The sequence below is a fragment of the Colossoma macropomum genome, unplaced genomic scaffold (assembly GCF_904425465.1).
Source record: "Colossoma macropomum unplaced genomic scaffold, Colossoma_macropomum, whole genome shotgun sequence".
Lineage (NCBI taxonomy): Eukaryota > Metazoa > Chordata > Actinopteri > Characiformes > Serrasalmidae > Colossoma > Colossoma macropomum.
In genome coordinates this window covers 32,875,573-32,900,022 of record NW_023494785.1, presented here as the reverse complement: position 1 = coordinate 32,900,022, position 24,450 = coordinate 32,875,573, and the positions used below count along the sequence as shown (strand labels likewise).

General features: G+C 39.6%; 1 protein-coding gene across 5 annotated transcripts in view; it reads left to right on the top strand.

Moving 5' to 3' along the window:
- kcnc3b (potassium voltage-gated channel, Shaw-related subfamily, member 3b) overlaps positions 1-24,450 on the top strand; it is a 76,386-nt gene that overhangs the window by 36,653 nt on the left and 15,283 nt on the right. For 2 of the 5 annotated variants that reach the window (XM_036591218.1, XM_036591209.1), the window contains exons 2-3: positions 12,217-13,198; positions 19,677-19,865. In XM_036591218.1, coding sequence (XP_036447111.1) covers positions 12,217-13,198; positions 19,677-19,865 — 1,171 coding nt within the window. Of the gene's footprint in view, positions 1-12,216; positions 13,199-14,472; positions 14,484-19,675; positions 19,866-20,923; positions 20,935-23,286; positions 23,400-24,450 lie in introns of those variants that run through there. The other 3 variants (XM_036591226.1, XM_036591235.1, XM_036591245.1) reach the window with 3 other exon arrangements.

Genomic DNA, 24,450 nt, shown 5'->3' with positions numbered 1-24,450 from the left:
CTTAGTAGCTTTTAAAGGTAAAATATTGGATTGTTATTGGCTGCTATTAAAGATTTCATAATATTAATCTACAGATAAAATGGCCAGTCAGTGTTTATTTATGGTTACATTATAAAAAGTGAAGTTGCATAATATAGTTACAGTTTAAGATATCAGCAGTGAACATATGGTCTACTTTGCATAGGTGTTAGTAATTTGTGTGTTGAAGAGCAGCTGATCATAGAAGTGGAATGTGGGAAAATCCTGGGTAAGTTTGAACTCTTAACATTTCCATTTCAAAGAGATTTTGCTATGACAGTGTATACTGTAGTCTGTGTGCCAAACTGGATACGTGAAACTGATCACAGAAGAGGGATGTGGGAAGAGTCCTTATTTATGAGTATAATGATCTGGATGGTATTGTTAAAATTCAATATCACAGTAATTCCCAAATACATATTATAGTTTATAATTATTATAATTTATATTAATAAAGTTAATGAACTCATACTTCCTGAGTGCTGCTACTCTGTGCTAAAAGAATACCTTACAAACCTGATTTACAGTCAGGTCCATAAATATTTGCATGTAGACATGTTCTTTTAGCTCTCTGTCACAGCAAACTGGAGTTAATAATAAATATAAGCTCATAATAAATATGAGCTCAAAGTGCAGAGTTTCAGCTGTAATTTCAGGGTATTTACATCCAAATCGAGAGAATGGATTTGAATGATGACCATTTTCATACATTACCCCAACCCCCACTCCCACCCACAACCCTTCACAACAGTTGTCCAGATCAGGAACACCCTCCAGGAGGTAAGCATATCTGTGTCCAATTCAACAGTCGAGAGAGGACTTCACCAGAGTAAATACAGATGTACACCATTGGTATTAGTATCGGCTTGTATGCTCAGATTCAGCCAAATTGGACAGCGCTTCACAGTGCAGATAGGCAGTTACCTATAGCTTACTGTGAAAGCAACCCAAGACTTTTTTAAGGCAAAGAAGTGGAATGTTCTGCAATGGCCATATCAGTCACCTGATCTCAATCCAACTGAGCATGCAGTTCACTCACTGTGAAGGTAAAACTTGAAGGTAAAACAGGTCAAGAGAAAGCAGGAACTGAAGAGAGCTGCAGTGAAGGCCTGGCAGAGCATCACCAAAAAGAAACCCAGCATCTGCTGATGTCCATGGGGTCCAGACTTAAGGTGGTTTTTGACTGCAAATGATTTGCAACAAAGTATTAAAAATGACAGTTTAATTTATGGTTGTTAGTTTGTCCTGTTACTTTTGAGCCCCTAAAATGGGGGGTTATGTTAGAAAATAGTTGTAATTCCTACATCGTTTACCCAATTTGGATGCGTGTACCCTCACATTAAAGCTGAGATTCTGCACTTTGAGCTCATATTCATTACTGTATTTAAACTCCAGTATGCTGTGGTTGACAGCTAAAGCAACAATAAGTTTACTGATACGCAAATATTTATGGACCTGACTGTTGCTTGTTGTGATTGGCCTCTTTTGTTCTGTGTTCTTGTCCAAAGGCAAGTCTACAGCATTACACAATCTTTCCACATTAACGGGAAAATAAACTTACTTTTTATATAGTTTTTATGTGTTTGAACTGGTCACCTAGTAAGTGACTTGATAAGTCATGGAAATGTGTAAATTGAACATGATAAAATGTTAAAAACTATGAGCAAATAGCTTGGCTACAAGGACACTGCTGCTTTATGGAGTTAAATGTTATCATGACTATAATACATTCATATATGCTGTTATTTAGTGTACTGCTGTATAACAATGTATTGCCCAGCACTAGTCTGAGGAATGAAACTGTGCAGGTGCTGGTTAGTGCAGTCTTTCATGACTCAGCAAAAATAAAATCACTATTTGTGGCGTCTTGCTGCTTATACTATTCTCCATGTGTGGCTCCATGGTTGCTCTAGCAGCATGGCCTCTACCTCACTGCCCTTGCGTTTTATGTCAAACCCTTTCTGCTGCGCTGGAATGAATCATCCTGACTTGCATCCTGACCTGGTTTATTCATGGCTTCTCTCTTGGGTGACTCTTTGTTTCTTCTGATCTGTACGGTAGTGCATCATTGTTCAGGGCTGATTTATGGACAATATCTGCTGCCTTTTCGTATCATTGCAGCTTTTAAGCCATCATCTGTTCATAAGAAGTTGCTGTATGATTATGCTATGCAACTGCGTTCACAATACAAGCTTCAACTTCAGCGAAGTTTTCAGAAGACGTTTTGAACATTGTATGAACATGTCTGGGTGATGCTTGGGTGTTCCCAAATTAAGTTTGGGACAGTGAAGGAGTTTGGATGAAGTTTTGGGAAATTAATGTTTTTGGATAAAGGTTAAGGAGGTGAATGGGCTTGGGTAAAGTTTTGGGAGGTGAATGGGTTTGGATAAAGTTTTGGGAAATGAATGGGTTTGGATAAAGTTTTGGGAAATGAATGGGTTTGGATGAAGTTTTGGGAAGTGAATGGATTTGGATAAAGTTTTGGGAGGTGAATGGGTTTGGATAAAGTTTTGGGAAATGAATGGATTTGGATGAAGTTTTGGGAAATGAATGGATTTGGATAAAGTTTTGGGAGGTGAATGGGTTTGGGTAAAGTTTTGGGAAGTGAAAGTGTTTGGGTAAAGTTTCGGGAAGTGAATGTGTTTGGATAAAGTTTTGGGAAGTGAATGTGTTTGGATAAAGTTTTGGGAGGTGAATGTGTTTGGGTACAGTTTTGGGAAATGAATGTGTTTGGATAAACCTTTGGGAGGTGAATGGGTTTGGATAAAGTTTTGGGAAGTGAATGTGTTTGGATAAAGTTTTGGGAAGTGAATGTGTTTGGATACAGTTTTGGGAAGTGAATGTGTTTGGATAAACCTTTGGGAAGTGAAAGGATTTGGATAAACCTTTGGGAAATGAATGGGTTTGGATAAAGCTTTGGGAAGTGAATGTGTTTGGATAAAGCCTTGGGAAGTGAATGGGTTTGGATAAAGTTTTGGGAGGTGAATGTGTTTGGGTACAGTTTTGGGAAATGAATGTGTTTGGATAAACCTTTGGGAGGTGAATGGGTTTGGATAAAGTTTTGGGAAGTGAATGTGTTTGGATAAAGTTATGGGAAGTGAATGTGTTTGGGTAAAGTTTTGGGAAGTGAAAGTGTTTGGGTAAAGTTTCGGGAAGTGAATGTGTTTGGATAAAGTTTTGGGAGGTGAATGTGTTTGGGTACAGTTTTGGGAAGTGAATGTGTTTGGATAAACCTTTGGGAAGTGAAAGGATTTGGATAAACCTTTGGGATGAATGGGTTTGGATAAAGCTTTGGGAAGTGAATGTGTTTGGATAAAGCCTTGGGAAGTGAATGGGTTTGGATAAAGCCTTGGGAAGTGAATGAGTTTGGATAACGTTTTGGGAAGTGAATGGGTTTGGGTACAGTTTTGGGAAATGAATGTGTTTGGATAAACCTTTGGGAAGTGAAAGGGTTTGGATAAAGTTTTGGGAGGTGAATGGGTTTGGATAAAGTTTTGGGAGGTGAATGGGTTTGGATAAAGTTTTGGGAAGTGAATGGGTTTGGGTAAAGTTTTGGGAAGTGAATGGGTTTGGGATAAAGTTTTGGGAAGTGAATGTGTTTGGATAAAGTTTTGGGAAGTGAATGTGTTTGGGTACAGTTTTGGGAAATGAATGTGTTTGGATAAACCTTTGGGAAGTGAAAGGGTTTGGGTAAAGTTCTGGGAAGTGAATGTGTTTGGATAAAGTTTTGGGAGGTGAATAGGTTTGGATAAAGTTTTGGGAGTGAATGTGTTTGGATAAAGTTTTGGGAAGTGAATGGGTTTGGGTACAGTTTTGGGAGGTGAATGTGTCTGGATAAAGTTTTGGGAAGTGAATGTGTTTGGATAAAGTTTTGGGAAGTGAAAGGGTTTGGGTAAAGTTCTGGGAAGTGATTGTGTTTGGAAAACGTTTTGGGAAGTGAATGGGTTTGGATAAAGTTTTGGGAGGTGAATGGGTTTGGTTAAAAATTTGGGAAGTGAATGTGTTAGTGTAAAGTTTTGGGAAGTGAATGGGCTTGGGTAAAGTTTTGGGAAGTGAATGGGTTTGTGTGAAGTTTTGGGAGGTGAATGGGTTTGGATAAACTTTTGGAAAGTTAATAGTTCGGATGTGTGAACAAGTTTGGATGGAGTTTGGAGAAGTTAACAAGTTTAGATTAAGTTTAAAAGTGTGAACACGTTTGGACTCACATATTGCTATTTATGTTAGATGCATATTAGTCAAATAACCAATATTTTTAAAATTTTAATACAAAACAAATTCTTCTGGAAACAAAGTTTATGTTATGAATACAAAAGAAAACAGAGTGTGATAAGCAGTGTTAACAACTGAGAGACGTTTGAAGTTAATAAAACCTTAAAATTGGTGTTTCTAATCCTCAAGGATTATCTTGACATTTATTTAAATAAAACAAATTACATAAAAATAATGCCTTTAAATTATTATAAAAGGGTTTTTATTTGTTTTATATATATATATATATATATATGTGTGTGTGTGTGTGTGTGTGTGTGTGTGTGTGTAGCATGCGCCCATCCCCTGGGCCACTATAACATTCCCCAAGCCCCCACTCCATCATTTACCTTTTCGTTTTTCTTCAGTTCTTGTTGGCATGTGTTCAGTGAGAGTTTTTCAGAGAACTTGTCTTTCTAGAGCAGTAAGCTGTAGTACACTCTTAAAAATGATGGTTCTTCAAGGGTTCTTTAGTAAAGAAAATGCTTCTACATAGGACCATGAACACTCAACAAACCTTTTACATGATTAAAGGGTTCTTTACATCACTAAATGGTTCTTCAGATTGATGGAGAATGTGCTGTAGATGGTTCTGTCTAGAACCTTTTAAAAAGGGTTCTACATAACACCAAAGTGGGTTCTTCTATTGTTACAATGTCAAGCCTGTAACAGTAGAAGAACTCTTTTTTTTTAAAAGGTTGTATGTAGAACCATATAAAGCACACACACAGACATTTTCTAAACAGCTTATCCTTCTGTGTCGTGGGGGGAGCTGGAGCCTATCCCAGCGGTCATTGGGTAGAAAGCAGAATACACCCATGACAGGTCACCAGTCCATCACAGCCATACTAAAACACATTCTCCATCAATCTGAAAAACCATTTTACCATGCAAAGAACCCTTGAATCAGGGCTCTTTGAATGTCCATGGTTCTATATAGAACCATTTTCTTTACTGAAGAACCCATGAAGAACCATCATTTTTAAGTGTGTAGGAAACTTTTTGTTCAGGTTCATTGTTGTTTTCAGGAGGGGTGTAAAAATGCATTTTATTGGAAGTTTTAGTTCTGATTTTTTTTATTTTTAGTTTAAGATATCAGAAAAAACCTAAAATATAAATTGTGGTTATATATATGTTACTATATGTTTCTATGTTAATATGCTTACATTTATCCCCAACATGTTAAATTTGGAAAATGAACAGTAATTATGTATTTGTATGTGCAGAAGTGTGTTCCGTGTAAAGGTTTTAGTACTTAATGTGCTCTGTACTTATTTTCACCTAGAAGGTTGACACCACATGGGCTCCCGAGTGGCACAACCATCTAAGTGGAAGGCTTATCATTAAACTGAAGTGCTGACAAATATAATATCTTCATGATTATATGAGCATAAAGTAAAAACCTCTGGACTCTAAAGTTCTAAAGTTATATTTCTTTACCACTCATTAGTAGCCCGAGTTAAAAAGCAGATAAATGTCATGAACGGGTTTAGCTCTGGCTCAGTGTACCTCAGAAGCTCTGGAAAGCTGTCGTCATCCAGCAAGTCCCATGTGTGATTTCCTCACACCACCGTGCGTCAGGCTTTCTGTTTGATGGACGAAATGGTTGTCTGTCTTACCGCTTGCAGTCGTTTGCTTTCGATCTGGTTCATCGCTGTAGCCGTACTGTTGTCCTCTCAAGAAGTGGTCCTGCTGTTTTTAGTTGTGTGCTTCATCTTTTAGTAGGCCTATCTGGCGTCCTCATGTGTACAGCTCAGAAACGTTCCTCAGTAATAAGACCCTGAAGACTAAATAAATCAAATGAATGTTTTACTGATTGTATGATGTGTTCATATAATCATGAACATAACACATTCGTCAGGCCTTCGGTTTAATACAACACACACATGAGTGGTCTACTGACTGCTGGGTTCCTTAACTTTACCAGACGATATGGAAACACATACATGATTCTGAAAGAGAGAGAGAGAGAGAGAGCGAGAGAGAGAGAGTGTGTTGTGGGATTAGAGAGAGGGATGATGGGGATGGGGGGATGAAAGAGGAGAGGAAAGGGGACCTGGGCTGAGAGAACTGGTTACTGCAGCAGTTTGTAAGTAGGTCAGGCTGGGGAGTGAGAAAGAGAGAGAGAGAGTGAGGATAAGAGAGAGACAGAGAGTATAAGAAAGAGACAGAGAGAGAATAAGAGACAAAAAGAGAGAAACTGAAAGAGAGACAGAAAAAGAGAGAGAGACAGTTAGTGATGAAAAAACAGTTAACTCGTTAGATTTTCACACCATTAGCCCTCTCTCTCTAGCCTATCTCTCTCTCTCTCCACCCCCCCTTTTCTTTCTCTCTGTCGGCCTGTATCTCTCTCTCTCTCTTACTCTGTTGGTCTCCCTCTCTGCCTCGCTCCCCTGTTCTCTCTGTTTCTCCCTCTAATTCTCAGTAATTCACACTAATAAAAGCAGATGTTTAATCACTGTGCTTGTAAAAACAGAAGGATATGCATAACTGAGAAAAGACAACAGAAATCACATACATGGCGAAAAAGAAAGAATGAGAGAGAGTGGAAGCACAGTTACCGTTACAAAATAAACATGTCTGAGATGGTGGAGTGAGGGAATGAGAAAGAAGGGAGGAGTGGAGTGGAGAAAAAGCTCTCAATCCCTGGTTCCTCACTACATTTACATCTTCTTCACATGAGTGACTGTGTGTGTGTGTGTGTGAGAGTGTGTGCGTGTGTGTGTGTGTGTGTGTTATGTGGTATATTTTTTCTCTCTCTCTCTGTTTTATTATTTATCTGTGCAGAAGGCTTACAGTACATGTATTTATGGGGTAAATGTGTCCTTTCAGTAAGTAAGTAAGAGAATAACGTTTGGGCTGATCAGTCTACTGTTGAATGTAGCACAAGACTTTATTTTCAAGAGTATTTTTTCAAAAGCTTTACTAAACAGATTCAGTCAGAATTTGGACTGAACAGTACTATGAAAAGTGATAATGCAGTATGTTGTGTTGTGATAAATATTGTGATATTTGGAAAACAAAATAAAGAACGTAAATAAACTATTCACAAGTAGAGATAATTATTGCTCCAGCGATGGAAACATGTGTGTAGAGGGTGTTAAAGCAGAAGTTCAGTCTTCTAATCTGCACAATACGGATGCTAGGGGTGCAACTAATGATTATTTTGGTAGTCGACTAATCTGATGATTATTTTTCCGATTAGTAGATTAGTCAGTGATTATTTCTGTCATGCCGTCCATCTCTGCTTCCTGTGGGTGTGACTCCTGTTCCTGTTTTACCTCTTCTGCTCAAGTCTGCAAACCTCTGAATATCCCCCTGTTGTCCAGTCTCTGCCTTAACACAAGTTCCCATAGCAAATTAAAATATGACCCATGAAACGTGAATATGAAACTTAAGCTTGATAGCTTATATAAACAGGGGACTGTTAAGTTGCAGAAGTCATAACTCTGCAAGTCAAAAACAAACTATATAATAAGTTTCCTTGAAGTGACATTCAGGTACATAAAAGTAAAAAATAGTCCATCCATTATAAAATCTTGCTGGGTCTGGAAGTTCAAAGGTTCGAATAAGGCTAAAAAAAAAGTTCTTCTCGTCCAAAATACCTATTAGCAATAGTTTACAAAAGCTTTAAATTGCAGTGCAGGAACATGAGCATGTTGACGTATTGGAGTGAGGCTGGCTCTCGTCTTTGAGGTGATGTTCCTATGCTTTAGCTAACATAACTCAAATAGCATTCTCTTAGCAAGCACAACCATGAGACCTTGTGTCCCCCGACACAACAGGTAAACAGGTAAACTAACAAACATTAGCATACTAACATTAGTTGGCTAAAGAACAAAGTGGTAGAAAACACTTTGGGAGTAGTGTTAGACATCATGGCTCCAGGGTGCTTGCGTTTCAGATGCTCATGCATCACCATAGTGCTTCTGTGAAATGACAACTCTGCTTTACAGTGTCTGCATTCAACTTGTTTCGTTGGTATTTTTGCTGAAATGCTCCCAGACTTTTGAAAGTTTTGGCCTCACTTTTTTTGCCTCTCTTTCTTCACACATCTCCACTGCGTCATCTTATCATTCAATATAGTACAGAATGCAGTCATGCCAAACATTGGAACTTTCAACTAATCGATGCAGCCCTAACGGACGAAGACTTTGATATTGTTTAAATAGAGTAGGGTCAGCCACACTCACATCTGATCCTCATCAAATTGATTGAACCTCCTGACCCTAATTATCACTGATAATCCAGCAAAGACATTTAGTGTTGGATCATTTTGTTCAATAAATGGAAGAATTTGTATAATTGTTTGTGTTATTTGTTTTATTGGGTTCTCTTTGTCAGTTGTTATGACTTAAATGAAGATGTGTTCATATTTTAGGTCACATTTATGTAAAAATTCACAAAATGATGGTCCCCAAAAAGCTCCCCAACCATTTATTTGGCACTTTATATTTTCCCCTTTTTTCACAGCATGAACAACACAGTGAAATTCTAAAATCAATGAATATGTTTACATGCACTCAATAATCCGATAACTGCAGAAAATCAGATTTTGTCAGTAATCCGATCAACGCTTTTATATGCATTCAAGTAATCAGATAATGGGGACACTCTGCGTCTACATGAGTCAGACAGTAATCAGATTTCTGCTTTGCAAATGGCCAAAAAACTCACAAAGAAGACGTGATGTAAATGCAACGTAAACTCAAACTTCATGCCGCGGCTTTTTATTTAAAAAAAACTTCGTGCCACTTTACCTGAAAATATGAACATCCATCATCTAGAAGATGAAGAATATTTAAATCCCTCATTTTGTCAAGCATGTAGCTGGTTTCAGCGTTGCTCCAAAAGTGTTTTGCTGCCGTATCTTACTTATTTACGGTACTTGCCATCTGTTTCGTACAGGCTGAGAAATCTGATTACGGCGCTAAAGTCCAGCTCTCTTTATCAGATTTCTTAATCAGATTTCTAGATCGGAGTATGGTGTTTACATGACCATTTGAATAATCAGATAGCTGCAGAAATCTGAATGTGATCGGATTATTGAGTACATGTAAAAGCACTCATTATGTCTGGTGTGTGTAGTTTTGGTGCAAAAAATGCAAACAATAGTAAGCCCTTAGGGCCTTGCCAACCCAAGCTGACTGTCAAGCATCAGTTGGTGCCAGTGGCTGATTGTCATCTGTAGTTTGTGTGGTGTGTCCAGTGCTGTTGGCTTCAGTCAGCTTTTGTCGAAACTATTTTGGCTGCCTGAGCATGCTGAATCAGCGTTGGCAGTTGGCCATGAGAGTTTGTTTTGTGATCAGCTGTGTAGCTTGGGGAATCAGCATTCTCAATTCAGTTCTGAATGTGTTTGCACACTCATTTAAAAACTATCACAATGCATCCAACAAGAAAGGCAGCCTTGTGCTTCTTTTACACAGTGATAGACAACATGACAAAATGCTCCGGTTCCTGATACTAATCCATTTTACTATGACCAGCATGGACATGCACACAGAACTCTTTTAACGAGTGAAAGGGGTCAAAGCTGAAGTCTCGGAATGTAACATCGACATGATCGGTAAAACAGGGTTACCCTGTTGGGGGAGCCTGTGATTTGAAATCCCCTAAAGCTGAGACTGAGTATATTCCACAGGACCTTCACTGCTCCATCTTGCGCAGCTGCATACTGCTACAAATGAGTCTACACACACACACACACACACACCTGCACACCTGTAAATAAAACAGTGTGGTCTAAAAGAAAGGAGAGTGCCCAAACTTTTATACAGGTGTGTGTGTGTGTGTGTGTGTGTGTGTGTGATAGGGAGAGAGTGTGGGCATATTGGGTTGTGTAATGTACAAGAGAGGTGTGTGTGCTTGTACCTGAGTGTGTCACCTACTATACAGGTGTGTGTGTGTGTGTAGAAATCTAGGGCAGCCTTTGCTTTGCTCTGCTGCTCCACTGACGGCGAAGACCCAGTTTACTCTCTGGCACATTTAGAGCAGACGAGCTTTATAGACTGTAATATTTAAAACAGAGGAGGTGTGTACATGCACATCACTACCTGTAGGGTACTGGAGGGGCATAGAGCTAGAATGAGTAAAATAATTTCAGTTTATATGGGTAAACTGAGTTAAATTAGAATGGGTAAAAGGAGTTAAATTAGAATTGGTAAAATAAGAGTTAGAATGGGCAAAATGAGTTCAATTAGAGTGGGTAGAATTAGAGTTAGAATGGGTAAAACAAGTCAAATTAGAGTGGGTAAAGTTAGAGGTAGAATAGGTAAAAGGAGTTCAATTAGAGTGGGTAAAATTAGAGTTAGAATGGGTAAAACAGCTGGGTGACCGGGTTCCTTTCTGTGTGGAGTTTGCATGTTCTCCCCATGTCTGCGTGGGTTTCTTCCCACGGTCCAAAGACATACAGTCAAACCAATTGGAAATGCCGAATTGCCCCTAGGTGTGATTGTATATGTATGTCTGTCTGTCTGCCCTGTGATGGACTGGTGACCTGTCCAGGGTGTATTCTGCCTTCCGCCCAATGACAGCTGGGATAGGCTCCAGCACCCCACCACGACCCAGAAGGATAAGCGGTTTAGATGATGTATGTAAGGGTAAAACAAGTAAAATTAGAGTTATAATGGGTAAAATGAGTTAAATTAGAGTGGAGATAAATGAGTAGTGACACCCCTGGTCAAGTTCCATGTTTTGTTGATTTTCTAAGAGAAAATAAGTTAACACATCCTCTACAGAGAACACACTTCTGCACATTTTAATACACAATTGCTGTTTATTTGCTGAGTTTAACATGTTGGAAAAGAAAATAAAACAGAAATGGAAATAAAATAAACAGAATAATAAATTTATAGAAATTGCCATATTTCAGTTTGTTCCCTGCAGTGCATGTTTTAACTTATTTTCACCCTGAATATCAGTAATACATTTTATGTGCCCTGGAACCTGGTTCAAACATTTGCATGCAGCTATAGATATAACTTTCTTGATTCCCAGCAGAAACTGCAGATTATTAATAATTGACCCATATTATGACCCCTTGTGATTAATTATGGCTTCTTTAAGTCTTCTTTACCTGCACTATTAATTCCAGACATCCATTCCATTAACTCCTAACAATTAAGAATGCCTTCCTTAAGAAATTGTATTCTTAATGATTTCAGTCTAGCCAAGTCAGCAGATCTAGGAAGAATTAAGACCCATTGCTGTCAGCATGACGCTGCTTTATTTTGCTGTTTGCCGTTACTGTAGCTCTCAAATGAATGGCGCCTCATTGTAGGCAACCCATTTATTACAGTGCTAATAAATCTGTACATTCACTGTCCACTGTATTAGAAACACCTATCCTGTACTTCCACACAGTGGCCTCTTTATGAGCTCCACCTACATAATGGGTTCACAATATAGGTGTTCGGTTACAGACTGTAGCCCAACTGTTGTCATACACACCCTTTACCTCATTTATCAGTGGTCAGGTTCTGTCCACAGGAAATGTCTACTAGACAGGCTAAAAAAGAGAGTTGAGAGCAGGTTTCAGGAGTGATAAGTTAAAGGACAAAGCAGTGAGGGATTGTTGTGGTGAACACATGATTGATGAGGCTTGGCCTGAGGACTTGCAGGCTTGCTTTTTGGAGTGACTTTGGAGTGAGAAGGTGAAACGTTGGTGTCTGTGAAGGCTTTTTTTTTGAAGATTTGAGTGATGAGAGCAACTTTAAATGGTGGTGGAGGAGCACTGAGTATAAAGAGGGAAAGATATTTGTTTAGAAAATAGGAGCTTTGGGGGGAAAAGAAGGGATTTCGGGAGTGGGAATCATATGAAATTTCCCGATTTACAAAATAGAGTTTGTCTAGCTGATTTTGTACATACTTTGAACATAATGTTGTCCAAATGTTGCTTTGTTCTAACAGCGTCTTTCTTCTTTCTTTTCCTCTTTTTCTTTCTTTCTGCAGTATGTGGCTTTCGGTTCCCTCCTCTTCATCCTCATTTCCATCTCAACATTCTGCATGGAGACCCACGAGGCCTTCAACACCATCTACAACAAGACAGAGAATGTGACTGTGGGCAACGTGACGCGGGAGGAGATTGTGTACGAGGTGGTGACGGACAGCTGGCTGACCTACGTGGAGGGCATGTGCGTGGTGTGGTTCACCATCGAGGTGTTCACCCGTGTCGTCTTCTGCCCCGACAAGGCTGAGTTCTTCAAGAGTGTGCTGAACATCATCGACTTTGTGGCCATCCTTCCCTTCTACCTGGAGGTGGGCCTGAGTGGTCTGTCTTCCAAGGCAGCCAAGGATGTGCTTGGCTTCCTGCGGGTGGTCCGATTCGTCCGGATCCTACGTATTTTCAAGCTCACCCGACACTTCGTGGGCCTGCGAGTGCTGGGCCACACCCTCCGTGCCAGCACCAACGAGTTCCTGCTGCTCATCATCTTCCTCGCCCTGGGGGTACTCATCTTCGCCACCATGATCTACTACGCAGAGCGCATAGGGGCCAACCCGGACGACCCCACAGCCAGTGCCCACACCGCCTTCAAGAACATCCCCATTGGCTTCTGGTGGGCCGTGGTCACCATGACGACCCTGGGCTATGGTGACATGTACCCTGAGACGTGGTCTGGGATGCTGGTGGGTGCTCTGTGTGCCCTGGCTGGTGTGCTGACCATTGCCATGCCTGTCCCTGTCATCGTCAACAACTTTGGCATGTACTACTCCCTGGCCATGGCCAAGCAGAAGCTGCCCAAGAAGAAGAATAAACACATTCCACGAGCCCCGCAGCCCGGCTCGCCCAACTACTGCAAGCCTGATGCCCTGGCCATGGCCACTGCCTCACCCCAGAGGATCCTGGGTAATGTGCTAGGCGGGGTAATGGGCTCAGGAGGGCTGACAGGAGACTGCCCTCTCGCTCAGGAGGAGATCATAGAGATAAACAGAGGTGAGTGATACACAAACCACTAAATATCTGTAGGGCTTCCCAACCTTTTGCAGCTCACGGTCCACACAAATGACCACAAAAGCTTCTGTGGCCCACAAGAAGATTTAACCAATCCAGCCATTTTCATTGACTAGGTGACTAAACGGAGGTCTGGCTCAATTTAATAGGTTTAAATGCATACCTATATGTTCAAGTATACCTCCAAGTGACGGTGTAAATCACGTGTTAAGCTCCAGTCCTCGTGGGCCAAAACACTGCAGTCTTTAGCACGCTGCCTAATTAAACACACCTGACTCAACTCATTAACTAATGACCAAGGCCTTCATGAACTAAATTCAGAGCGTTAGATGAGGGTAAATGCTAATATCCTCAGCCCTTTGGCCTGGAAGGTCCCCAGTTTGACATGCCTGGTGTAAATCATTTAGCTTCAAAAGACATCTGAACATACACCACAGATCAGTAATTTTCGGCTCGTTTTCAGGGTCCGTGCACGTGACATCTTGTGCTAGGTAGTAACTGCTGTATTTTGTTTGTTTCAGTTTATGCTTGGTTTTCTTGGTTTTCTAAGTCTGAAACATGGTGGCTGCTATTCTTGTAGATGGCCAAGCCTCCAGATCTTTCTTTCTATCCATGATGGGTGAAAAGTGGAAACATTTTGCATTGACTTGCACTGAAAATATAATCATAACTAGCTAGCCTTTTGCCAGACAGATCAGTATGCTTGATATAAATATGTTGTTTTATTATTGCAAATCATTATCACAATATTGGTCATGTTTAAATTACAAATAATTACATTTGTTTAAATGAATATATTGTAAAAACAATTACGTAAAAAAAAAACAAAAAAAAAAAACAATGGCCCTCAGGTTGAAAACCACTGTACTAGTGCAACGAGCCACAAAGGCTGTGTGCGGTAAGACCTTTACACTCTAAGTATGATTTAAATTCCTTTATATGGCAGTAAAATAATTTGAACACATATATAACTGACGATGTCTCTATAATTGACTAAACTCGGAAGGTGAAAAGTGACAGTATTTTATTTGCTCTTACAATTTTTGCTGTATTTCGCTGGCAACATGAACTCAACTGATCACCATTGTCTCTCACGTTACCATAACCGACTGGCATAGCATCCCAGCTTCTACAACTTTCTGACAAATGTCAAATAGATTAGTTTGCCCTCTTCTTCGATACATGTGGTTGTAGCCAGTGGCATAACTTGAATCTTTCTGTAAGCTGTGAGTGTACAGTTGTGTCAGTATCTATAGGAGGAGTCTGGTTGCTGCAGGTAGACCCAGTGCAGACGCCCCCCTGACAGCCCCCCAGTAGTTACTGCATTGGTACTGGAATCTCCAAAATCAGCACAGACTAGTTTACAGATTACAGAAAAGCTCTCAAAACATTTAAGCTCCTCACTGAGGTGAAGAAACTCTCCATTCTCCTTTGGCTTTTCCAAAATGGAAAGAACTGTTAAGGTCAACTGGTAGAGAGAGTGGTCACCGTGAGTCATCTTTGTGCTAACATGCTTTTGGGAAACCCAGCCCAGAACCGAAGCACCTAGCTTGTACTTCCATCCTCTGGCCATCTTAATAAAACTGCTAGATGAAGAGTGGTCCACTACCCAAAAATATCCACTCCTGCAGCACTGTGGTCAGAAACTGACCACTGATGAAGGGCTAGAGGATGACTAACAGAAACTACACATCAATAGATGAGCTAGAGTCTCTAACTGTACACCAACAAAATGGAGCTACTCACACAGATGTTTAATATGTTTAAAAACAACTGTATATATTATATACAGACACAGAATCCATATAAACCCAACTGAACATTCTCTTCCACTGACACACAACTATATAAAGTAACACAAACTGGGTATCAATGTGTGATGTCATAGAAAGCTGATTAACACATTTATTGATTTATAAGGCAAACAAGACCCTCCTCTTCGGTATACACAGGGTTCTTTTGTATAAGGTGTCATTATAGTGTTCCATATAGGTTCTAATACTATGTGCATTCAGTCAGTACAGTTCCACTTCAGCCTACATTAAAAAAATTATCTATTGCTACATTTGCTCTTGCCTGTTCACACAGTACAGTACAGTGGTGCCCCTATAGACCACTGTAGTCGTGCGTCATTGTGTAGTCCTCGTTATGCCCATATTAGGAACTCCGGGTCTAAACTCCATTTCTCTATGGCCAGAATGAATTCAGAGGATCCAGTGTTATTCAAGAGAAGAATATTCACAGGACATTCTTCTCTCAAATCAGGTTCTGAACATTTTTGTTTAACACAGGGTGCGATAGAGGCGATTTTTCGAAAACCCTATTCATTCTGGCCATAGAGAAATGGAACGCAGACCCAGAGTTCCTAATATGGGCATAAGAGCATGGCGCCGGCTACAAAATGATGACACGACTACAGTGGTCTATAGGTTTTCTGATTTAAAGGCTAGGAAAACTCCCAACTGATGATGTAACTTGAAGGGAGGAGGAGCTGTTTAAAGGGGGTTGAATAATGTGTTTGTATAATGCAGTTTGGCTGTTTTCGTGAAGGAACTAAATTAAAACTGGGTATTGTCATAAATTAAAACTAGGTATTTAACAATACAGTCTATTGTATTGTAGCAAATTGTAGCGCATTATATTGTATCACATGACCTTATGATAACTAGCACGTTAGCTTGTGGCTAGTATGTTCGCTTCTGACTAGAGTCTGAAGTTTATACTTGTTGAAACCTCTAAAAACTGAAAATGGAAACATTAACATATTACAAGGCACATTTTAAGCCACTGCTAATTTTTGCTGTATAGAAAAATGTATCAAATCATGACACCACTGACCTCTGTCAAACTAATGAGGCAGAGAGATAATGCCGTACTACAGAAAACTGCATAACTCAACAAATAACATAGTAAATGCCAGTTTTAGGCCAGAATGTTCCTTTAAAAGCGACATTGGTGGACAATTGTGTACTAATGGACAATTCTGTCGCTTAATTTTGCTGTTTGAAATGCTGTTCAAGTACTTTATGGCTCTCTTACAATTGAATGAAATTGGTTTGTAGCGCCATGTTGCGCTTTTTTTCTAGGTTGACAGTGCCAGCAGAGATGATGGTGAAACAACTCAGGACATTTAAGTGCACTTAAAGTATTGAGTGTTTCTCAGGAGGCTCAGCGCCTCCGTAATAGCTGATTTTATATTTATGATCAACTGGTGACTCCATATGAGCCCAAAGCATTCCATCTGCCAAGCCTAAACACACACACACACGCAGTGCCCCAGTCCCACCAGTGAAAAACCCTAGGGGCTTTTAGCTATTTAGCTATTAGGAATTTCATTTCTGGTCATTTTATCATTGTCATTTTACTCCCCCCATAAACTCTGGGCTGTAAACAAAAGCTTCCATCTCAGGGAGCTGGCCTGACTCGACTATGTCATTAATATTGCTAATAGTACAGAGTCATATGTAAACGTTTGGACACCCCTGGTCGAATGCCATGATTTATTGATTTTCTAACTGAAGATAAGTTAACACATCCTCTACAGAGAGCATACTTTTTCACATTTTATTGCACAATTACTGTTTAGTTGTTGAACTTAACTTATTGGTTATGGCTCCTTAATGATATGTTAAATTTAAAATAAAAACAGATGTGCACTGAAATTAGCAGAAAATTGCCATATTTAGGTTTGTGTTAAATTATTTTCACTTGCAAAATCAACAAAGCATGTAATTTCACCATAGTATTCAGACTTTTGCATATGACTGTGTTTTTTTTTTCCAAGCATCTTCGATTGGATCCTTGTTCTGTGGCCAGACGGACAGTGCTTTGTCCTTCCTGGACATGCGATAATCGTTCTCTGTTTCGGGAAGTAAACAGATCTTAGAACAAGACTATACTTAAATCTGAAAGTCATCAGTATCTATATCCATACCCGTATACAGTGTCTAGGGTTATTAATACACTCTGAGGCAGACATATGTAATTCAGAGCAGTGGAGTTTGGTTCTCGCCCTACTTTTTCACACGTCTTTCACCCTTTCTGACCCACAAGCCTTTCCACTGTTGTGTTTTGCATAATTATGTGATATTTTTGGGCAGTAATATGAAGTATTATATATATACTGATGAGACCACTTAATTACCACTTCAACACTTTAATATGAGAATAAAAAGATTCAGAAAAGTGTCTGTGTGGTCACTCTGTACCAGGGTTCTTCAATTCCAGTGACCAGCACAATTTTATTGATAAACCTTTTATTTTGTTAGTAGTTTGCTAATAGGGGCTGGGGCAACAAATGCAGTGGTTTTAGGTATGAGATGTGCATTGCAGAACAGTTTTTTGTTATGTTTCTGTAAGTCTCAGGCACTCTGCCCACAGAAGAACACAGACTGCCTGATTTAAACTGCATGCTAAAATCACCACAGCTCCCAGAATCTCACCTGCCACAGAACATTTAAACTGCACTTCCGTACACTGGTGTTATCAGTCCTTTGGGAACCAAAATCTAGTTGCTATTAGAATTCATTTGCATCTCTGCTCACCAACAAGCAAGATATAGACATAATCACTGGACCAGGAAACATTCATTATATCCCATTTTAAGAAGCTATTCCTGTTTCTATTTAGTTTAAAGCTGTAGGTTGCTAGTAAATGAAATATCTTTGTGTGTTTGACTTTTAACTCGTGTAGCATTTTCACACTAATAAAGTACTTTGGATTTTGTCTCCAAAAAGAATAACTTTACAGGAAAGGGCAAAAACATTCTTTACTTTCAGTGTAAGTCAATGTGAAGACATTTTCTTCCAAGCAACTTTAGAGCATTTCTGTTGGTCCATTCATCATGGAATTTTCATGCAATATAAATAACAGATGCCCTGCTCAAATGATGCAGAAAAGTAAATATTGAAAAAAGATATGTTTTTCTTTCTATTTCACAAAATGATAGAACAAGCAATGCAAAAGGCAGCAGGACAGGCTGTTTCCTACAAATTTCGGTGGTAGTTGGGGACACATAACTGCAGAAAATCAGATTTTGTCAGTAATCCGATGAATGCATTTATACGTGAGTAATCAGATAATGGGAAACTCAGACAGTAATCGAGTTTCTGCTTTGCAACCGGCCAATAAACTCACAGAAGAACATGTGACGTAAACATAATGTAAAACTAAAACTTTTTTAGTTTTTTTTAAAAATCGCTCCACTTTACCTGAAAATATGAACATACATCATCTAGAAGATGAAGAATATTTAAATCCTTCATTTTGTTGAGCATGTAGTTGGTTTCAGCATTGCTCCAAAAGTGTTTTGCTGCCATCTCATGGCAAAGCCGCTTGCTTATTTCCAGTACAGCAGTCTGTTCCGCACATGCACGGACTGAGAAATCCAAAAGAAATCCAGGTAAGAGCTTACATGCACTGAGAAGTCTGATTACTGAGCTAAAATCCAGCTCTCTTTATCAGATTTCTTAATTGGATTTCTAGATCGGAGTATGCTGTTTACATGACCATTTAAATTATTGGAATGCTGCAGAAATCATGATCGGATTATGTTCATATGACCGACATAACAACCGCTGATGTGCACCCTGCTGTCACTGCTCTCTCTTATTGTATTAACTTTATGTGAATCAGATTGTTGATATGTGGCGCAGAAGGTGCTTGTGACATGCCTATAGTCAGGTGCTCTTGTCGGAGATAATGGTGGAAAAATGAAAGAGAATGGGAGACAATTACATTGGCAGAAAAGTTTAGTCTATAAAAAAAATATTAGGTCTCTCGCTCTAAAATGTACTGTTAACTTAAACAGCGCACGGCTCATGCAGATTTTTGGACATATATAAATAAAACAAAATCAGCACAATAGCAGTTGTAGTTAAACAGTTCTGAGATCTGGGGGTGCTGCAGCCGCCTCAGTACCCCTAATTTCCCTGTCCCTGGCTGCGACCATTACTGTGTTGACCGTTACTGGGGATGAGTTTGGGTTACCCAGCAAGCACCTGTGTTTGTGCGTGTGTTTTGCCTGAACAACATATGAACTAAAGCTAAAATGACATGAATATTTCTTTCCCTCTCTTGTTCCAAATCTGCTTTTTTCTGCTGCTGCAGTGAGCCTTACTCCTTTTTTCACTCTCCTTCTGTCTGCTTTTCCCTCCTTCTCTCTCCCCCCATCTCCCTCTTTAACCTTCGCTCTCTTTCTTTCTATTTCTCATTTCACATTCATTTCATTCCCTCTTTTTCCACCATATTACTTCTCTTGTCCTTCATATCTGGACTCTCTCTATCCTCTCTATTCTCTCATCCATTCTTTTTCTTTCCCTATTTTTTTTCTTTTTCTTTAATTTCACGTTCAATTCTTTTCCTTTCTCTGTAATCCTCCAATTGTCCTGCACCTCGTCTCTCTCTCCTCCATTTCTCTTTCTTCTTTTTCTTTTTCTCTCCCTCTCTCTCTCTCTGTCAGACTCCAAGCAGAATGGTGATGCGGCCAGTGCAGCTCTGGCCAATGAGGACTGTCCTACAATAGACCAGGTTCTGAGTCCTGAGGAGCGGAGTCCAGCAGGACGGACGCGGGAGCGCTACCAGCAGGACCGCGCCTGTTTCCTGCTCAACACGCGTGATTTCCGGCCCACTGACGGAAATGTCCGGAAAGGTATACTCACACATATGCACCCCTTATGCTAACACACGCACACGTGCACAAGTTCCAACACACATGCACACTCCTTGTTTCTCTCCTACGGGCGGAGCACAGGGGTCAGACTGAGCCCAGCAAAGAAGGACATTTCCTGTTCATTTCAACCAGAAAGTCCGCCACAGTCATCACACCAAGTTTATAACTCTGCTTTACTCCCCCAATAATGACATGACATAATATACATTGTACATTATATACATAAACACATACATGCAAATATGAAATGGTTCTCTTGAATTCTTTTCAACGATTCGGGTGAACCAATTCAATGCAAGTCCAACATGAACCGAACTTCTGTTGCATCTAGGCTGCATTCACGTCCATGTTAGAGGCTGAGGCTTTTGTGACAAAATTCGAATAATACAAACTAATGTTATATAAAATGATTTTGTAACATTTTCATTTAATTATTAGGGCTGGCCTGAGTCATTTGAATGGTCAAGTATTAATTTGTTACACAGGTGTTAGTTTTTCTATTCAGTGTTTGGAAGCTTCGTCCTTTTTAAGCCACAAAAATTATAGAAGTTCCCATTTCCAGTCCTGGAGACCCTTTGCTGTGCATTTTTGTGGATTCCCTATTCTACACACCTGATCCAGCCAACGAGGCGCTTGTTCATTAGTTAACAAATTGAATTAAGTGTGCTCAATAAGACCAATCACAACAATGTGCATAGCTTTGGGTCACCAAGACTGGGACTGGGAGCCCCTGGCCTAAACTACTACTACATTTCATCAGCAAAAGCTTTTAAACAGGCCGTCAGCTGTTATTATATGGATACATAGATAAATTCTATCTGCTTTAGTTGAATACATCATAAATTCACACTAGGCATCCATATTGCCATTAAAGCGCAATAACCTGCTCTGTTTTCCACTTGACCACTAAAGCTAAACGAACAAGATGCCTGAGAAAGAAATCATGGTTATGATTATGGCTAATTATGAAATAAAATTTTGTGTTATAAACCAGTAAAATGTTGTTCAGGTCAGCCCTACTAACCTTGCAATAGAAGGCTTGTAATACGTTATGAACGGCCTCCTTTTTCTTTCTGTAGATGGAGGACGGCTTCCTCTCTCTATTATGTGTTTGTGCCTAATTTATCTGAGTCTGACTCCAATAATGAGTAGAAGTAGTGAACGTCAGGCTCACTCACTGAATTGGAAGTCATACGTATGAAAGAGATGAGAACAGTCAATTTCGCTTCACTAATCGTGGAATGAAGGAGAATCAGTTGGACATTTGAATCACAGACATTTGATTCATTAAAATGAACAAAGAATCAGTTCGGTGAGCTGAATCAATCCTCAGCAGCCAGAGCCACTGCCGTTAAACGCAGCAGTGCAGATTGTTCTACTGTCCTATCATCACACTCAAAGCTATATACACACATACACATACACTACTGTTCAAAGGCTTGGAATCACTTGTCATATTAACATTTTTATTTTATATGCAGTAATATTTTGTTCTATATTGTGTGGATTTACAGGGCCCCTGTCGTGGTAAACAGTTCCTTCACTTGTCTGCTATAAAAGAATTTGATGTAGTATGTAAACTTTGTGAAAGTTTCAAAACATATTGTTCACTCTTCACTCTTTGACTGCTAATGCCACAAACACCAAACATATTTGCATATATCTACATATTCAGCTTATGGCATTTTAGCCCCACCCATTCAGACTGAAGTTATACGGAGTGTTTCAGCTCTGAGTGCTTTTTGAATGAGGCACAGTACAGGATGGCTACTCAGTCTTAAAGTAAGTAACAAAACACAGTAACAAAAACAGTCTGTTAATATTTCAAGCTATTAAATGTTAAATAATATACTGTAATTATCTATTTAAATTTTTGTCAAGTACAAGTCTTGAGATTTGATCTCTAATTTTGAAATATTGATGATTTTGGATGTTATTTATATTATAACTTAATTCTCAATGCTGTACAGCTTTTTCTGTCATTTTAGAATCTTAGATAGCTCTCCATCACTCTGGGCACATCTAACATTTCTTCATTTTCATTTGCAGCTTTATAGCATCCTGCACTGTTAAAAATGGAGGTCAGCTCAACTCAAAAATTATAACTTTCTTGAGTTGACTCAACTTGAGGACACAAGAGTTCCCACAACTCAAACTTCTTAGCTGAGTCAAAAGTTCTCTTAATGTTTTAGTTCTGCATCTCAGTCAGATCAATAAAAGGAGCTCGTTTTTTATACTCAGCCTCCCCACTAGCCAGGACTCTATCCATCACACAATTCTGCTAGACACAGGAAGCAACTCAGATTTTGTGTCTACAAATGTTTAATACACTGGAGAAAATACTTGTTGTTTCAACTTTAAAGCATGGCACAGTCTCGTGTGGTGCAACTGTCTAATGATTCATTCTGACATCAGGAGATTGTGAGTTTGAATCCCAGTAATACCTTTGTTGTCCATATCTTGAAGACCAAGAGGAAGATATGCCAGATGGGACTGTGTGATAGCAGGAGTGCCATTTTTGACTCAACTAAGAAGTTTGACTTGTGTGAACTCCGGTGTCCTCAAGTTGAGTCAACACAAGAAAAGCCATGCAATCAGTTACTATATCAATATAAGTTGAGCAGACCTCTCAGTACAGTACAATAATGATTTAAAACCTGTATGGTTGCACAGGACGAGCATATTATACTTATTCTGTACATTTATCTGCAAACAGATTCGTTTTACATGATTGAAAACACTAATTCCAAACCTTTGAACGGTAGTGTGTACACATCTTTATACACATCTGCTCTTTCAAAATCTCCACCACTCTCCTTTTGCTGTTCTGATTCCTCTCTTCTCTTTCTCCGTCTGTTTTCTCTCTGTCTTTGTCTTTTGTTGGACTGATTGTTTTCTCATTTTACTCTCCCTGTTTCTGTCTTCCATTCTGCTTGTCTGTCTGTCTGTCTCCTCTTTTTGATACACTTTTATTCACCGCTCTAATCCTCTCTCGTTCTCTGCTCTTTCTCTTTTCCTCCCTGCCCTCTCTCACCAACCGACTGCCTTTTGTTTGTTTCTTATCCACATTCACACTCTTTTCACTTTGTTTTCCTTCTTGCTATTCTACCATTTTGTGTTTTACTCTTTTTACTCTCACACTCATGCACGGCGACACCTTAACCTCCCTCCATTTGGAACACTCCATGACGCAACTATCTTTTTCCACGGGACCCAATAACCCCCCTCCCCCACCCCCACCCCCACCCCCAAAAAATACACCAAAATGTCTGTTTATGCCCCAAATCTGCACGCAAAACACCACAAAAATCTGTACCGTTCCACCAAAACTACTCCCTGCTCCTCCCCATGACCCTTACATGACCCCCTACGTGACCCCCCTGTCCGTTAGAGATGGGAGCGCTGGCGGCAGCCCCTGATCCCACTACACCAGAGCAGTGGTATAAGCTGGAGGGCGCTCTGTTACAGCAGGACCTCAATGCTAACTCTGCCTCCTCCTGGATCAAACCGTAGTACTGAGAGGTAAAAGCGCTAAAGATGCTAAACAGAGAAACAAGGGGATGATCGTATACACACACACAGGATACACACACACATACACGCTCATAAATACATACATGTGCATACACAAGCACATGCAGACTTAAGTCACGATGGTTCGAGGCCCAAGCCCATGGGTTTTTGTGTTTTTGTTTCTTTTTTCTTTTTTTTACCCAAAATTTTCAACACAATGTATATTTGTATATTATTTGTATATTATTTTAGTGAGTGCTTGTGAAAATGTTCACTGAATAAGAGTGAAGACTGGGTTTCACGCAAATTCTGCTTCAGTACACAAAACGCTATTCAACAAAATTCCAGTTTGGGATAGTTTTCCAGTCTGTGATCCAGTCATATCCATATGACGCTTGGCCCCTCATTACACCTCAAACAAGAGAAACTGAAACTGAAAAATGAGCCATAAAATTCCTGAGATTCACGGTCTTCCAGCAAGATAAACTGAGTTTTTAGTAGGGATGTGCATTCTGACTAATTTTAATATCAAAATGCAAGAATGCAAATATTCGTAAGAGTTAATGAACAGATATTCTGTTAACTGCAGGGAATGAAAATGTAACAACTAAAATGCCTAATAACCTAGTAACTAACTAAAGCCACCTCTTCTAATGAGTTAAATCTTTTACACAAGTTTTTTTCTCCTCAGTGGATGATCATGTTAGTCAGAGAAATATATTTTTATTGTGTCTGAATGTAGCTAACATCAGCTAGAGTAGCTAGACTAGTTATTGATATAGCCATGCTATCTCTGGCTTCTCATCTACATCCTCAGCACATCCTTGGAACTTGAGATTCATGGTAACGAATTAAAAAACCACATATGACTTTTTTTATAGATATTTATATGATAGCTACCTGTGCCTGTGCCTTAGTGGGAGGTGAAATGTGATGCTATAGGTTAATATTCTTCCCACCCGCTGCTGCACAGTGATGTGATCAAAAATCAGATGATGTTTTAGAGACAGGCAAACATCATTACATTTTGATGGAAGCTGGAAAAACAAGA